This window comes from Zeus faber (assembly GCF_960531495.2).
Source record: "Zeus faber genome assembly, chromosome: 2".
NCBI lineage: Eukaryota > Metazoa > Chordata > Actinopteri > Zeiformes > Zeidae > Zeus > Zeus faber.
The window spans coordinates 50,036,777-50,054,918 of NC_137189.1; the positions used below are offsets into that span (position 1 = coordinate 50,036,777).

Genomic DNA, 18,142 nt, shown 5'->3' on the forward strand with positions numbered 1-18,142 from the left:
TAGTGATGTGTGATGATCCTCATGTCAGAGTCCTCTCCCCATGTACATGTGTCATGAATAAAGACTTGTACACACATCTGAATCAACACATCCATGCAGGTAACTGAGGGGATCCTTTCTCCCTGACCAAGGTCACTGATCATCTTTTTGTGCTTCTTCTGGACCTGGAGGTATGGAGGTCCTGAAGGGTGGATGGGTCACAGCCCATGATCCTCTCTGCTGCTTTGATCACCTGTTCAGTCCGGCTTCTCCTGGACATTGGCCCATATCAGACACGCACTTTTACAGACTTTATATTTACTTTTTATTGACTTTATATTGGTGTTTTTTCCATGATTGATTAACTTCTATATGTTCCTTGCTGATGTTCTGAAGTTGGGTAACACTTTCCATTACAGTCTTGGTTTAAGTTCCGGGGGGCAATTTGATCCCAAACATAGATGATATCTGTTTATTTGAACATAATAGCTGGGTTTATTTTGATTTTGACAAGAGAGGATGCAATTCAAGTGCTGAGGGTCACTGTGTTTCATCAGTAGCTTACAGGGTCTTCCCGTACCTATTCAAATTGTTTAATACATTGTTTAATAAATACATTTGATTTAAACATCATACAAAACATTTTAAATAATTGGCGACTTTTGACTTGTTGAATTTACTTTTTATATGCCCATTTTTATTTGTCAAATGGCTTTCAAAATATATTTCTAATGAATAAACTTAGTGCTATTTTTATGTGCGCTAACTTCAGATGATTCATTATTAATCCCCTGAGGGATATTCAGGTGTCATAGCAGCAACAGCAATGAGAATGAAACCCAGTAGAGGTACAGGTAAGAGTAAGAGTCCTTTGCCAAGAACGCTGACATTGAAAAGTGTAAATCAGTTTGTAGGTCAGTCTGTTTATTCTGTCTGCATTGACCCATTGACACCTCGTGGATGTACGACCCCGGTGCCCTTCAGTGTTTAGGTTGAGGTGTTCAGGTTGTGGCCACAGCCCCCGCATCCAAGGGCTCTGTTGAAAAGATGGCCACATGCTGATGTTGTTGTCTGGGGGTTTGTTATGAACTTCTGCAAAGAGGTGCTGTGTCAGCAGCACCCACTTCCCCCAGGGCGTCACAGGTCACAAGAAACAAAACCTCTCGAGGAGGAGGAGGTGTTATTGATAAGAGTGTTTTGTTATCTTATTTTATTTAACTTGTTGAACTACTACTACCCCCGATCACACCAATGCATGAAAATACCACCAAAAGAAAATCTCAATGGCCGTCTGTTCCTCAGTCAATGTCATCAATTTGAAAAAAGATTTATTTAAAATACAGAAAATCACAAAATCATCCATATGAAAGAGGAATTCGTAAACATTAGGAAACTACTCAGATTCTGTTTACACAGATCTGCACGCATTTGATCCAACCATTAAACAGCAAAACCAGCAGCACCTCCTAACCCTTTATTATTATTATTATTATTATTATTATTATTATTATGATTATTATTATTATGAGATGAGCCACTGATTGGAAGATAAACATGTTGACTATTCGCTGATGGGTCTGGTGAGGTTGGTCTTGATGAGCCGCCCGTCCCTCTGGCCCCGCAGGCCGGCCAGGTAGACCTGCGGGCGGGGCACGTTGCTGTGGCCGTCCCTCTTGGTCTGGCTGGCCTGGGGCCTGGGGAGGAAGGTCTGGCTGCAGTTCTCCCTCCTCAGATGGCTCAGGTCGGTCTGCATCGAGTGCGTCACTGTGCTGCGGAGGTTGGCCTGAAACACGGTGCGATTATCAATAAAATGCATTAAAAGCTTTTTTTTTTTTCAATTTAATAATAACTTATTCTAATCTTCAATATTCCCCCTTCCTTTATTTTATCTTTATTTAAACCCACTACATGGTTCAAATTACGTGGGAGGGCGGGGTCTGGACCCTAGACGTGGAACCCCCCCAAAAGAGATAGAAACAACAGGTCTAGGCGGTTGAAACATTTATTAATACTACTTACTTGTAATCGTAAACATTACAATATATTTCCCATATTCATGCCGGGAAGAATCTTGTAATACCATTTCAGACACCCCTAAAGTGGACCATACCATTACGCTGAGCGTCGTGACCCGCAGCTCAGATCAGAGCCACCTTTCTTCCAAACAAAGCAAATAAAAACAGTGTTTTTATTGTAGATGTATTTATTTTCCTCCATTTAGTTTTTTAATGAAACAAATAAAGCCCCCTGGCATAATTGTGGGTAATGGGGACATTTCTACCCCCCCGGTTGTCAATGTATAATTTGTGCTTTGAATATGTATACTGTGCTAATATATTTAAATATATATTTTTATATGTATTTTAAAATAATATATGCATTGTATTAAAATAAACCATCTGAAGCCAACTTTTCAAAAAATCTCTTTCAAAAAATCTCTCTTCCAAAATTCTTGGATTTGTAGCCTGGTGTCTGGAGTGACAATAACACACAATAACAAAAAATATATTCATTTGTAAAATTCAGTCATAATTCTGTTGGGGAGATTAAAATAAACAAATAAATAAATAAATAAAATACAAAGGGATTGGATCCCACGGACCAGTTTGATGGCTTTCCGTCTCAGCTCCCACTCATTCCACTCGTAGGACACCACCATGTTGGTCTCCACCAGGTGCGTGTCGGTCTGCGTGCCGCTGTCCCGCGTGGCGATGGGCTTCGCCAGAATCTTCTGCCCGCACTGCAGGACATTCAGAGAGCTGCCGCCATTCAAAACCCCAGGAAGCCAATTTCTATAACTCACAACAGGTATTAAAGTGGTAATCCGCAAAACATTATTGTCTTGAAAAATATTGTACTTCATACTTTATTAAGCTGCCACTTCATATCAAACAGCTGTTCAATGGATTTGCCTTTGTCTATGTGCTCCTCTTATTGCTGTTTCTATGGTCGGTGGCGGGGTCCGCCGCGCGCGCAAGACGTGCAGGGTAAATCTGCTGAAGCAGCGTAGCTAGTTGCGGTTAGTAAACTGTCGATATGGATGAACTTTCACAAAAGAATTGTGAAAAAATTTCCCCGTCCCCTCAAGTGACCACGAAAAAAAACAAAAAAGAATCAGAATCAGAATCAGAAACAGAAACAGAAACAGAACAGAACAGAACAGAACGGGTCAGAAGAAGGAAAACTTTGAATGAAATAAATTGTAATTGTTAAACCCAGATCCAGTCGCAGTTCGAAACAGAGTCCTAGAGCTTGTAGAGTCATCCACCCAACGCAGACGACCTGACGGATTACCACTTTAAACCATCACCAAACTGTTTTCTTTTTGTTTTCGGAATAACCGGCGTGGACGACCGACCTCGGAGGAGGAGGAGAAGCAGGAGAACTGCTGGTGCAGCTGCAGCAGCTGGATCAGCTCGGGGGAGCTCTTGGCCTTCTCCGCCACGCGGGAGATGAACACCTCAGGCAGCGAAGAGAAGCTCAGCGCGGCGTCTTTGGAGCTGAAAGCGTAAAACTTGCCCCTGTGTTTGAGGACTCCGATGCTGGGATTCCCTGTGCCCGGAGGGGTTCGGATGAGAGGAAACAAAGACATAACCGAGACATTTAAAAAATACATTCGAAGCTGTAAAAACAGAACAAAACGCTCAGACCACTAAAAACAGATCGTATAAAATATTCCGGATTGCACTGATTTCTTTCTTTCTTTCTATTTCAAAATAATACTGTACCATGAAGTTACAGTAAAGAATATTTGTGAAATAATGATATAATTATTTTATTTTGACGCATGTGTCACACTTAGGACATTAGAATCAATTACTGATGTTGGAAAACAAGTGCACAATCTTATTTGATTTATGGGCCAATTTTCCTAGAATTATGCAATTTTAAAGTAAAATAAAATAATTTAAACTAAAAAACCGACATGTTCCCTGTTTTATAATTCCTCCTTGAAAGCTCACAAATTCCCCCGATTTAAATAACAAAATCCAGTGGGTCTGTATTTGACAGAGGAGTGAAGTCGCCAGATTAGATTTCTCAATGTAATACAGACTCTACACTGTCTTCACAAAGCAACCTGGCAACCCTGAGTTGCTCTGTTCAGGGGCGGTGCAGGTGGTGCAATACAGCGAATCTCAACGTTGGCAGGTATTATATAATTGTTATTATTATTATCTTTAGGGGTTCAGCACGAAGCAGCGACAAAATTCTTGCATCTATGGATTCCTTGGGTCATGCCGAGTCTATTACACATATACTTTTTTATTATAAGGGGTCCAACTGTTTTTATTAAAAATTTCGGCATTATTTTTCTCCTTAGCATTTCTAGGGCTAAAAGTGTCTGGAACACTGCGGCACCCACAGACACGGTTGAGGTGTCGTTACAACCTGGAAATTTCAGAGATGTTGTGGTTCAAGTTTGATCCATATTGTACCGCGTCTGGCACAGGAATTCAGTGGAAAAACGGTTGGAAATTGACCGGAAGCGGCAGATCGCTCGTGCGTCGCCGGCACGCCGACGTTCCACAACTTCCTGTCGGGTGGGGGAGCGCGACGGGTTTGTTGAGCCGGACACTTTGTGACATCATCATCAAATTTGTTATGTGTGTGCAGGTTGTGGCTCTGGGTGGGGCGTTGGCATCGTGCAAGGTGGGCGGTGTGGACTCCACCGCTCGGCTATTAATATTATTTTATTATTTATATATTTTATTATGTATATATTTATTATTATTATTATATATTTAGTGTGAAGAAGCAGCCGCCCTCCCAGGCAGCGATGGCAGCCCTACACACCCGGCAGCAGCAGTCCCTCTTTGTTGACCAGCGTGTAGCCGCAGGTTCCTCGGTACTGTAGCGGCAGCTTGTCGAAGTTGCCGACGGTGTCCGGGTGGAACCACTCCCGGCCCGTCGCCTCGGAAGGATCGACGCGGTCGTCTGTGAAAGAACGACAGGAAGAGGGAGAGTCAGGGGACGCTCGCGACGGAGCTGGCGTCGCTCGTCGTCGCTCGTCGTCGCTCGTCGTCGCTCGTCGTCGCTCGTCGTCGCTCGTCGTCGCACCTCCTCGTTCTTCCCTTTCCAGGTGTGAACCTTGTTTTATATTGTGCTGCATTTCCTTTTGTGTGTGTGTGGAGTGTTCATGTATTCGGTAACATTGATCTGCTGCTTCCTTGGCCTTGGTCTCAAGATAAATTAAATTTAATTACATTTAAATAACACGTTAAGACCTTTTCCAGAACCACGATTAGATATTTGTTTTACAAAATGTATATTAATTTGTCATTGTCTGATCACAGACTTCTTGAGCCGAGTGTTTACCATCAATACCATCACTCCCCATTTCCCAGGTATTCATTCAAACTTCCAGCACCTTTCCAACCTTGAAAGCTCATTATTGAGGATCAGACGTATCTCAAGCTCCGCAGACCTCCCGGACCCTCCCTCCAGGTATGACTCTAGCTTCCCGCCTACCCGCGGACTCGGCGACCCTCTGCTCGTCCGTCTTGACCTCCGACCCCTGCAGCATGTCGTCCAGCAGCTTCTCGGGGAAGAGCTGCGACTGGGCGGCCAGGTAGGGCTGCAGCGTCGCCGCTATGTTGTCCAGGATGCTGAGCAGCAGCATCTCGTCCTGGAAGCCCTTCCACAGCTCCCCCAGGACGGTGAAGTGCGGCTGTGGGCGAGAGAGAGACAGAGAGAGAGAGGGAGGGGCGAGTCCAGGCCCGGGCCATCTATTGATATGATATCGTCGTTATCGCGATACCCACTAGATATTGTCTGGGGCGTTTTGTTTATTGTATTATTACAAAGTAGTTCAACAATGTCTTTGAGGCGGCGTTACACTCATCAATCCTGTGCTTAGAGTCACATTTGTATATTATGGATATTTTTACATATTTGACCATTTCTGTTTTGTACATTTCCACTATTTGTGTATATTTAACAATTTTATATTTTTGTTTATATAAAAAAAAAAAAATATATATATATATATATATATATATATATATATATATATATATATATATATATATATATAGTTTTTTCACAATGCAAATAAAAATGTACTGCACATTTGCATCTATGCAAATATTGCACAACCACTAGAATGTGAAGTGTTAGGGTGGGGTTATTGTATCATTTTTTTCTTAAGTGTATTTTATGTATTTTATTTGGTGTTTTCTTTTTTCGTTCATTTTCTCAGTTGATGTATATTTCTATTTTTTGCATTAGGTTTATTGGATATCTGATTTCACTGGTGATTGCTTAATGACACACTTTTTGTTGAAACTTCTAGGTTAGATGATATTTCCAATTATTCTTGCTTTTTGGGATGATTTTATGGTTTTTGGTGATTCTAGGTTCACACCTAGGCGTACTGTCAACCACAAGTTATTGTAAGAGTATTGTTTTCTTTATCTTGAGTTTACAACCATCTTCATCTTCCAATTAATCTCAGCTTTACCGTAGACTTATATCATTTCAGGTGATCCTGAGGTTTATTCGTCTCTTACTGTTTGTGTTTTTATTATGTTGTTTTTTTGTTTCCTTTTTTGATGTAAGCTGCTGTGACAGAAACATTTCTCTCTCGGTGTCAATAAAGTATCTATCTATCTATCTATTTATCCATCCATCCATTCCTACATCCATCCATCTATAATCCATCCATTCATTCATCTTTTTATCCATCCGTCCATCCATCCATCTTTTCTGTGTCTGCTCTGAACCTACAAACACCAGCGCTGTGGGCACGGCCGTCCTGAATTGCACCGTCTCCGTCAGGATGCTCATCCTGGAGGTGAGGTCAGTCTGCAGCAGCTCCACCTGACGGGAGCACTGGCTCAGGTCGGCCTGCGGAGGAACGCCACCAAAACACCAGTGTGGAGTCCAAAAGAGAAAGAAAAACAGGTTAAGAGTCTCAAAACGAAAACAAATGAGGTTTAAAGCAGGGGTCTCCCCCTCAAATGACCTGGGGGCCCTGGGGCCAGGTTGTCTTCTTCTAGGGGGCCGTGTTGAACTTCAAGGGAAAACCGACCTGTTTGTTTGTTTTTTCTCCCGCACATTAGTGAATTGCCTCATAATCCTGTTAAAAATAGCTCTTGTAATATATTTAATTCAGTTTTATATTTTGAAAACTTTAAGTACATTTGTGTGGATTAATTTGGCAAAAAATGTTTGTGGGTCAGATTTATTGATATATTATCACCATGTAGTGGCCATATTAAAGTGTCTGGTCCGGATGTGGCCCCCCAGACCCCTGATTTAGAGTCTAAATAAGAAGAAGAGTTTGAAAAAGATTAGATTTCTAAGAAGAAGAAGCACATGATCTGAGAAGAAGCAGGGTAAATAAATAAGATCATAGTGAAATTTAAGGTGATCACTGCATTTTACAAGCTTGTTTTAAAATGCAAGCCTGAGTATACCATAATATGGAGCCTTTTTATGAAATGCATCATACTTGTTTCAGTTTTCAGTCAAGTGCAATTTTACTGTAGACTTAGTTCAGGCGAGAGATAATTAATTAAACATTCTAGTAATGTTCTCTAGACTTTTCAGCAAAAATAATGCTTCGGATGGAAATCTGAACTCAAAACACCAACAGTAGTAGCCACTCAGAGCGGCCGCCCCCAGCAGCCCCCAGCCGGCTGCCAGCCGGATACATCCATCCATCCAGATAAGCATGGACCTGTCACTAGCCTGTCATGGACCAGCCGACCGTTCCAGGCGGCTGCATCTGTAAAACGCACCCAATGACCGCACCAAGTTGACGGCCTCGCGGCGGAATGAAGGCACAGCCGCACTGCAAAGCGCCGAGCTCACCAGAATGACCTTGAGGAAGGTCTCGTGCTGCCTGAGGTTGTAGAGCGACTGCTTGAGCAGGGTGAGGGACGGGTCCGACTCCTCCTGCTCTGCCTCGCTGCTTATCGCCCTCTCCAGCAGCGCGGTGCACTTCCAGGCCAGACGCTGCGACTGCTCCAACTGCTGCTGGGCGTTGTGGCTGGCGGCCGGCAGAGTCAGGCCCAGGAACGCGGGCACTGACGGTGCAAAAAGAGGCGGGGGTCACGCCTGGTCCCGGGAACGCAGGTGGAGTGGGGCTGATCAAATAAAATGCCTCAGCTTCTTAAACATGAGTTTTATTACATTTCACTGCATATATGTATGAAAGTATGTATATGTATGTGACAAATAAAAATCTTGAATCTTGAATCTTTTTTAGGGTGTTTTCTCGGTTTAGGAATGAAACCTTACTGCATATTCTTGATGCAGGGTCAGGAAAATCAAAATAATATATCAAGTCATTTCTTGTTTTGGTTGATCAAATGACCGAGAGCGAGAGCAAAAGAGAGAATCATGAGAAAGATGGAGACGTGAGGTATAGAGAACCTGAAGAAGAGAGAGCGACAAACAACTAGATATGAGGGAAAAAAGAGAGACATGGGCAAAAAGAGTGGAAAACAAGCAGAGGAAACATGAGTAAAAAGATAGAGATTAGAAAGAAAGAGCCAAACATGAGAAAACAGAGAGAATGGTGAGAAAAAAGAGAAGCATTGGAGAGGGCGAGAGAGAGACAGCGACGCAGACACAGAGAGAGAGAAATGAGAAAACATGAGAAAAATAGGGAGAGAGACGTGAGAAGAAGGAGAGAGATTGGAAAAAAGAAAAGGAACATGAGAAAACAGAGAAGGACGACGAAAAAATGAGATAAACATAAAAGAGAGAGAGAGACATGAGGAAAAGAAAGAAAACATTGGTGGGAAAGAGACAGACAGAGGGAGAGAGAGACAATCCAAACCCTCCAATGTTTTGCATCTATTTCATTAGTGTTTTGCATCTATTTGATCAGTCAGTCAGTTGGTATGACTGACTGGTTCCTGAACTGTATTACTTGACATTATGCTGCAGGGGACATTGTGCTCCCAGAATCAAACAGCCAGAGCTCACGGTCGTCGATGGACTCTCCTCCCTTGTGGAGGAACTTGTTGAAGAGGCGGATCCCCATCACCACGCTGGTCAGCTCGTTGAGCTGCTGGACCTTGTCCTTCTTGGCGAGCGACATGAAGGTGCCCAGCTCCTGCTGCGGGAAGATGCTCTGCAGGGCGGCTGCGGCGAGGGAAACGGGATGGAAATCTCATCCACGTCGAGAGACAGTTTGACTTTTTACCGACCTAAACCTAACCTTCATTTAAAGGACAGCTTTGCCATTTTCAGCTCAGGCCTTAAAACGTTGGGTCCCACCAAATGGGAAACTCACATTATTTTCCCACGTGTCTATGTTTTAAACATTTCTGAATATTTTGAATCACATCCAAACATCACATCACATTTCATTTGAAAATACTTTTAGCAATTGCCGCAGTACATCCACAGCATAACGTTGGCTACAGACAATTTTACGGTTTCACAAAGAAGATTTGGCATATTTCTTTTTTTTTTTTAATTATTATATATTTTTTTTTTTGTCAAATACGACTGCATTGGAGTCCAGTCAGAAGCTTCTCAGCAGTAAAGCCTTCAGCAGGTCGTTGATATGAACAATGATGGAAACCAACATTTTAAGAAGACCTGAGTTGGGAAAACTTTTCCTTTAAATCAAGTAAGATTTCATTATTCTATACACCGATCACCCACACCATTAAAACCATTGACAGGTGAAGTGAATAACATTGATCATCTGGTTCCAATGGCACCTGTCAAGGGGTGGGATGTATTAGGCAGCAAGTGAAGAGTGAGTTGTTAAAGTTGATGTGTTGAAGCAGCGTAAGGATCTGAGCCACTTTGACAAGGAGCACATTGTGATGCTGGACGACTGGGTCAGAGCATCTCCACAAGCACAGGTCTTGTGGCTGTTCCTGCTCTGCAGTGGTTACTACCAAAAGTGTCCAAGGAAGGACGAGCGGTGAACCGGCCACAGGGTCATGGGGCCCAAGGCTCATTGATGCACGTGGGGAGTGAAGTGGAGTCTGTCTGGTTGGATCCCACAGAAGAACTACTGTAGCACAAAGTGGTGATAAAGTGAATGTTGCTTTGATAGAAAGGTGTAGAACACACAGTGCATGGCAGCTTGCTGCGTATGGGAGCTCACAGTGTCCATGCTGACCCCTGTCCACCCCTGAAAGCACCTACAATGGACACGTGAGCATCACAACTTGACCATGGAGCAATGGAAGAAGGTGGAGGTCTGATGAATCACCTTTTCTTCTACATCATGCGGATGCATGTGTGTCTTTACCTGGGGAAGAGATAGTACCAGGATGCATTATGGGAAGAAGGCAAGCCGGCGGAGGCAGTGTGATGCTCGGGACAATGTTCTTCTGGGAAACCTTGGGTCCTGGTCCTTCATGTTACTTTGACACATACCACCTCCCAAAACTTTGTTGCAGACCAAGTACACGCCTTCATGGCAACAGTACTCCCTGATGGCGCGGGACTCTTTCAGCAGGATAATGTGCCCTCCCACACTGAAAAGAAATGTTCAGGAATGGTTTGAGGAACATGACAAAGACTTCAAGGTGTTGACTTGGCCTCCAAATCCCCCAGATCTCAATCCGATGAAGCATCTGTGGGACGTGCTGGAACAACAAGCCTGATCCATGGGGGCCCCGACCCCAACTTGCAGGACTTAAAGGATCTGCTGCCAACGTCTTGGTGCCGGATACCACAGGACACCTTCAGAGTCTGGTGGAGTCCATGCCTCCCCGGGTCACAGCTGTTTTGGTGGCACCAGGGGGAGCTGCACATTATGAGGCACGTGGTTTTATTGTTGTGGCTGATCGGTGTGCTGTATATTCATTTATCCATCCGGATCCCTATGTGACCACCAGACCGCGGTACCGGTCCCAGGTGGTCCCACGTCCCACCTGTGGTCTCCCGCACCGTGTTGACGTCGCTGGGCGGTCCCAGGCCTGAGCGCAGCAGCACAAAGCTGGTGATGGTGGAGTAAAGCGCCTGCAGCTCCTCCTGTGTCTTCACCCGCACCTCTGTGATCTCCCTGCACAGCGGGCTGAGCCGGGCCTGCAGGACCCGCTGGTGCTCCTCCACAAACTCCCCTGGACAAAAACACACACAGAACCACACACAGAACCACACACAGAACCACACACAGAACCACACACACAGCAGCATGTTTCCAAAGAGGACTGAGGCGGCAGTTTTAACATTTCCAGTGTCAACATTTATAATTTCTTATAAACCTTGGGCCTCCTTTCCTAGCTCCTAGACTGTTTCATAACTCCTACACTGTCTCCTAGACTGTCTCCTACACTGTGTCCTAAGCCCTACACTGTCTCCTAACTCCTACACTGTCTCCTACACTGTCTCCTAGCTCCTACATTGTCTCGTAGACTGTCTCTTAGGTCCTAGACTGTTTCCTTTAGCTCCTATACTGTCTCCTAGACTGTCTCCAGCTCCAAGCTCTTTCCTAGCTGGTTCCCTAGCCCCTACACTGTCTCCTATCTCCTACAGTATCTCTTAGCTCCTACACTGTCTCCTAGCTCCTACACTGTCTCCTAGCTCCTAGGCTGTCTCCTATAGCTCCAGGACTCTCTCCTAGATGGTTCCCTAGCTCCGTCACTGTCTCCTAAACTGTCTCCCAACTCCTACACTGTCTCCTAGCTCCTACACTGTCTCCTACACTGTCTCCTAGCTCCTAGAATGTCTCCTATAGCCCCTACACTGTCTCCTAGCTCCTACACTGTCTCCTAGCTCCTACACTTTCTCCTAGCTCCTACACCGTCTTCTTGACGGTCTGCTGGTCTGTCTCTTAGCTCCTAAACTCTCTCCTACATCCTACACTGTCTCCTAACTCCTACACTGTCACCAAGATTGTCTCCAAGCTCCTATACTGTCTCCTATAGTTGCTACACTGTCTCCTAGACTGTCTCCTAGCTCCTATACTGTCTCCTATAGCTGCTACACTGTCTCCTAGACTGTCTCCTAGCTCCTATACTGTCTCCTATAGCTGCTACACTGTCTCCTAGACTGTCTCCTAGCTCCTATACTGTCTCCTATAGCTGCTACACTGTCTCCTAGACTGTCTGCTAGCTCCTATACTGTCTCCTATAGCTCCTACATTGTCTCCTAGACTGTCTCCTAGCTCCTATACTGTCTCCTATAGCTGCTACACTGTCTCCTAGACTGTCTGCTAGCTCCTGCACCGTCTCATGGACTGTCTCCTAGCTCCTATACTGTCTCCTATAGCTCCTACATTGTCTCCTAGACTGTCTCCCAGCTCCCACATTGTGTCCTAACTCCTACACGGTGTGTGTTTTTTACAATTTAAAGATATAATTTCAGAGACTGGCCACGTCCTCGCTGCCGCTTTTATGAATCCATACGTTTGTTTTAATTAGAAACAATTACAAAATAAAACATTCAGAATTTCATTTTGAGATCTTCAGGTTTGTTAATTGATTAAAAACAGTGGATATCTATTCACCCGTTGAATGGGTTTAAACTACATACTGTACTGTATTGCTGTTCCGTTGGGTGTTACTGTATTACTGTGTCATACTGTTGTATACTGTAATGTATATCTCCATACTCGCTTTATTCTCATGCACTTTACTGCACATATCTGTATATACAAATAGTCTATCCCATATACATGTTGGGACACATTCTATTCCCTTTACTTCTATGTTGTACCCCCACTTTGTATTATATTTTTGAATCTTATTTTATTTGTATTTATATTATTTTATTCACGACCTGCTTTACGTTTTAGGAATCAGTTTGTTTCAGTTAGTTGCGAGGTAGGAATTAGGTTAGTTATTATGTTCGGTTTAGTAACTATTGTGCAAAATCTCCGGGTGAGTTGCAAAGACATTTCACTGCTTATATGTATGAAAGTATATACATGTATGAAAGTATGAATATGTATGAAAGTGTGAATATGTATGAATGTATGTATATGTATGAATGTATGTATATGTATGAACGTATGTATATGTATGAAAGTGTGAATATGTATGAATGTATGTATATGTATGAATGTATGTATATGTATGAACGTATGTATATGTATGAAAGTATGTATATGTATGAACGTATGTATATGTATGAATGTATGTATATGTATGAACGTATGTATATGTATGAAAGTATGTATATGTATGAACGTATGTATATGTATGAAAGTATGTATATGTATGAAAGTATGTATATGTATGAACGTATGTATATGTATGAACGTATGTATATGTATGAAAGTATGTATATGTATGAACGTATGTACATGTATAAAAGTATGTTTGTGTATGAAAGTATGTATATGTATGAACGTATGTACATGTATAAAAGTATGTTTGTGTATGAAAGTATGCATATGTATGTGACAAATAAACCTCTTGAATCTTGAAGTAACAGCTTGTTTAAATCAGTGTGTGTGTGTGTGTGTGTGTGTATGTATGTATGTGTGTATATGTGTGTATATGTGTGTATGTGTGTGTATGTGTGTGTATATGTGTATGTATGTATGTGTATGTGTGTGTATGTACTGTATGCATGTGGTGTGTGTGTGTATATATGTGTGTGTTTATATGTGTGTGTATGTATATGTGTGTGTATGTGTGTGTATGTATGTATGTATGTGGTGTGTATGTGTGTGTGTATATGTGTGTATGTATGTATATGTGTATATGTGTGTATGTGTGTGTGTTTATGTGTCTATATGTGCATGTATGTGGTGTGTATGTGTGTGTGTATATGTGTGTGTGTTTATATGTGTGTGTGTGTGTGTGTGTGTGTGTGTGTGTGTATATGTGTATGTATGTGTATGTATGTGTGTGTATGTGTGTGCATGAGTGTGTGTGTGTGTGTGTGTGTGTGTGTGTGTGTGTGTGTGTGTGTGTGTGTGTGTGTGTTCAGGGTCACATGATCCACTCACGGCGAGACGTGTAGTTCATATCAAAGAAAACCTGCATCTTGATGGTGTCCAGGGCGGGGCTGCATTCCTGCATCAGCTTGTCCACACAGAGCTGCAGAGGAAGCAGCGAAGGATGAGAAGCACCGAGGCCGTCGGAGCAACCAGGGAATCTGGACTTTCTGGAGGTGAAGAAATGAACTCCGCTCACGTGGAGAATCTTTCATTTCGTTCACTTCAAGAAATGTCGGACTTTGGGCGGAGGAAAGCTTCACGGCTTTTTAAAAACCGGGTGGAAATGTGACGTAGGACGCGTGCACCCACCTCCACCAGCTTCTGGACGTCCTGGCTGGTCAGCTTCCGATCCACGTTGAACTCATTTTTCGGGTCCAGAACGACGGCTTTGACCTGAGATGAAAGAACGACAGTGGAGGAAATAAAAGTACAAATACCCTGAGATGAAAGTAGATTGAGTAACAGTACAAGTACCCGCTATCAAATGTACTAGTTGTGTTAAAAGTACACATCTTATACATAAAGTACTGCTGTACTTTTGTTTCTACCAATCCTGCGGTGCTGGAAACCCTTTAGAATTTCAGCACAAGGCGGGAATCAAACCCAGGACCTTCTTGCTGCGAAGTGAGTGGCCAGTGTGTGACAAACACTTTCTAATCCATTTATTGAGCAAAATGATTCTCCATCAGGATTATCAGTGGAATCAAAGGACCGATGGGTGGTGATCAACGGGATGAGCGAGGGTGGTCCCTCACGATCAAAGTCTGGACTCCAGGACCCCACGCGGCGATCAAAAGTCCTTACTCCAGGAGGGCACAGAGAGGAGCAGGGAGATGTGTGAGGACCTGCAGAGTTCATGGTGGTCGTGGGTCCTGGACCACTAGGACCACCACCAGGAGCACCACCAGGACCATCACCAGGAGCACCACCAGGAAACACTGAACCATGGGAGCGGGACACCACGGAGGAAGCCGCTGCTCTCCAAGAAGAACGTCGCTGCCCGTCTCAAGTTTGTCAACGACCGCGGTGAAGCCAGAAAATGACTTCCTGTCTTAAATGAGACGGTGGAACATCAGAACCTCCGTAGAACCTCCGTAGAACCTCCGTAGAACCTCACTAGAACCATGAAACACGGCCGGGGGCAGTGCTACGCTTCCACGGAGTCTCCGGGACAAGGCTGGGGTGTCGGTCCAGGAGCTGCAGCCCAGCAGGAGGTGGGTCAGACCCCGAACACACAGTCGGTCCAGCAAGGAACGGTCGGAGCACAAGTCTCTGGAGGAGCAGATCTGGAAGGAGGAGCTTCCTCCGAGCTTTGCTTAATAAATAAGCGAAAAAAGTTTTGTTTGTTTCTATTTTTAGGACTTGGATGATGATCACACTTTAGTTCAAACATATGCAAACATTCAGAAAATTCGAAAGGGTTCCCAAACTTTCTAACAGCACTGTACATTTACATTATTACATTACATTGATCAGACGTTTTTATCCAGAGCGACTTACAATTGTTCAATCACCGACGGACGCAGCCATCAGGAGCAATTAGGGGTTAAGTGTCTTGCTCAAGGAAATTACAGCATGCTAGCAGGAGGAGCCTGGGATCCAACCAGCAACCTTTAGATGACTAGACCACCAGCTCTACCTCCTATTACTTAAGTACAATAATAAGGTACTTTCACTTTCCACCACTACACATTTGATCTGCTGTAGGAGACGATGTCCAGTTAAAAGGTCATTGAAGGGGCTGCGTGTGGTCACCAACCATGAACGCCACCAGCGTCTCCGACAGGGTGGGACCCCTCAGGGCACATTCCTGGTTGATCTCCCGGATGATGCTTTTGATCACGCTCTCCGCCTGAGCCTGCGACATCTCCGCCTGCACCGACCTGAGGAGAGACAGCACAGGGCTCGAGCGGGTGGAGGACGCCGCAAAAGAGCTGCGTGCATTTGTTTGATGGGGTTGCCAGGGTAACAGACCGCGCCGCGTCCCCGTTGCTATGGTGCAGGCTCGCTCTGTCCACTGGGGGGCGCCCTTGATCAAGGGACGAAATGGGATCCTGTGCATTAGTGCAAAGGTAGTTGCAGTGTGTGTGTAGGGTGAGGAATATTAAAGTAGAGGGGGATGCTTGTGCAACTTTAATAACATCGAGACAACACATGGTGAAATTGTCATTGTGCACTGGCCCTGTGTGTGTGTGTGTGTGTACATGTATGAGTGCGTGTACGTACACGTATGAGTGTGTGTATCGTCGTCTTTGGTGTAAACAGACGCTTCCAAACGTTCTGCTTTATAGGGGAGGGGGGGGCTGTGACATCACAAAGGCATCACATGACGGTAGCCACGGCGACCGGGTGTTATTACTTTGAAACGTATTTCTGTACATTTTCTTTTATTAATAATTTTGTTTTACAGTGTTGTGGCTGGATCCACACATAAGAACCTCAGCGTCGTCGTATCTTAGGTATTTGAAGTAATAATGGCTTCCACTTATTTATATGTAATTTCAAGGGATCAGAGGTGGACACACACACACACACACACACACACATCTGTGAATCTTAATCTGTGAATACTTCCCCTGAAGCCTGGGACTCTGCTCCACAGAAATCCATCCCAGTTTGGGTTTTTGGGGAAACGCTGGAAACCTGAGATTAGTTCATAAAGGTTTGTGTTGATTGAAAGCAGCTGGCGTTGGAGAACGGTTCAAACGCTTATGTCTCCTGTGCAGCCAAACACAAGTATTAAAATAAGGAAGCGACGCAGAAGTTAAAGAATAAAATATTTATTATAAAAACGTACAGGACATAGATATCGTCGCGGGGGGGGGGGGGACTTGGTACATTCCGAGGGAGGACGCGTTCTCCACTCCCCCGGAGGTCTCCTCGCTCGCGGTAGAACATAAAGCTCCACTGTTCCCACAGACGCTGCCGCTCTCCACCCGAGACCCGAGCTCCGCCTCACATGACGACCCCATGCTCCAGGAACACGTTAAACACGGCACTCTGACAAAGAACACACCAAAAAAAACACACAAAGCCAGAGCGGGAAAAAGCAAAGACGGGGTCACCATCACCGTCACGCTGGAGTCACAACTTGAGGGGAACGGCGACGCCACGAGGTGGAGGTTCGGGGGCGAAATTCCTCCGGATTTCAAGTCAAAAAACAAAGGAAAACAACGAGGTTCTGGCACCGTCGGGAGGCCGCTCCACCTCAACACTGCCACACAGCCAAAACAACAACACAACAAAACAACCAAAAACAACAACAAAACAACCAAAACCCCAAAATAAACGAAAATAAAACACTTCTAAAGTCAAAGAAGGAAAACATGAGAAATGAAGGCAGCGGGGCCCCCGCCGGGCCCCCGCCGGGCCCCCGCCGGGCCTCCACTGGAATCCTCTTTGTTCTGACTCTTCTGAAGGAATCAAAGCTCCGTCGGTTCGAGCGGCGTGGAGACGAGGGGGTGGGTGGGGGTGGGGGTGGGGAGAGAACGACGCCCTCGTCGCTGAAGCAAGAAACATCACATCTTTATAGGTTAACTTAGAAAGTTGTTTTTCATATTAGGAGTTATTATTTATTCAGCGTCTGTTCGCGCTTCACCATGAACGCCCAGACAGCGGCTGCTGGGAAAAGGTCAAATTAATAACAAAAACAACAATGACAAACATCGTCAGGGGACATGAACCCCCTCTCCTCGCATCGTTAAGAGCCGTTCGCCCAAATCCTCCATCATGCGCACGCTGGGACGACAGAAACCCAGAGAACTGGACATTTAAGGACATTTAAGGAGGCAGCAAACAGAGGAAAGAAAAGTCAAGTTCACCGCGAAGGAGTCGGACAGAGATGGTCCGTATTCTGCCCGGCGACAATTAAAAAGAAGTCCCGAATATTTCAAAAGACGGACAAACAGAACAATTATTTTAAAAAGCTCCGACCTGGAGCGTGGCACCGCGGTGAATATATTATATAGATTTATATTCATATAAACTCGTATTGCACTTTGTTCAGAAGCACTTCCTGAGGACCACCTGCGGCCCGTACTCTTCGTACTCCTGGCGGCTGATCCAGGCCGCGGCGAAGGAGGGCAGGTTGGCCAGGACGGCGCCGCCCCGCCACACCGAGAAGTCCCGGTCGGCCGGGCTGGACACCCGCACCCGGCCGGACGGCGCCGACGGGACCAGGGCGGCGAGCTCCCGCTGCAGCCGCTCGGGGAAACCGGGCAGCAGCGTGTTCCCACCTGGACGACGGCGACAGAAACAAGCGTCAGGCGGAGGCAAAGCAGCCCGGCGAGCCGC

General features: G+C 44.9%; 1 protein-coding gene across 1 annotated transcript; it reads right to left on the reverse strand.

The window, feature by feature from the left end:
- Positions 1–1,540: 1,540 nt before the first annotated feature.
- On the reverse strand, positions 1,541–15,716 carry cfap206 (cilia and flagella associated protein 206; the record flags this gene model as incomplete). The annotated part of the gene is made up of 12 exons (XM_080023958.1): positions 1,541–1,762; positions 2,582–2,719; positions 3,362–3,531; positions 4,774–4,914; positions 5,449–5,647; positions 6,706–6,825; positions 7,735–8,009; positions 8,917–9,075; positions 10,833–11,021; positions 13,859–13,949; positions 14,159–14,242; positions 15,609–15,716. 12 exons carry the CDS (start codon positions 15,714–15,716, stop codon positions 1,541–1,543), a joined length of 1,896 nt encoding a protein of 631 aa, XP_079880084.1.
- Between the last annotated feature and the right edge of the window lie 2,426 nt (positions 15,717–18,142).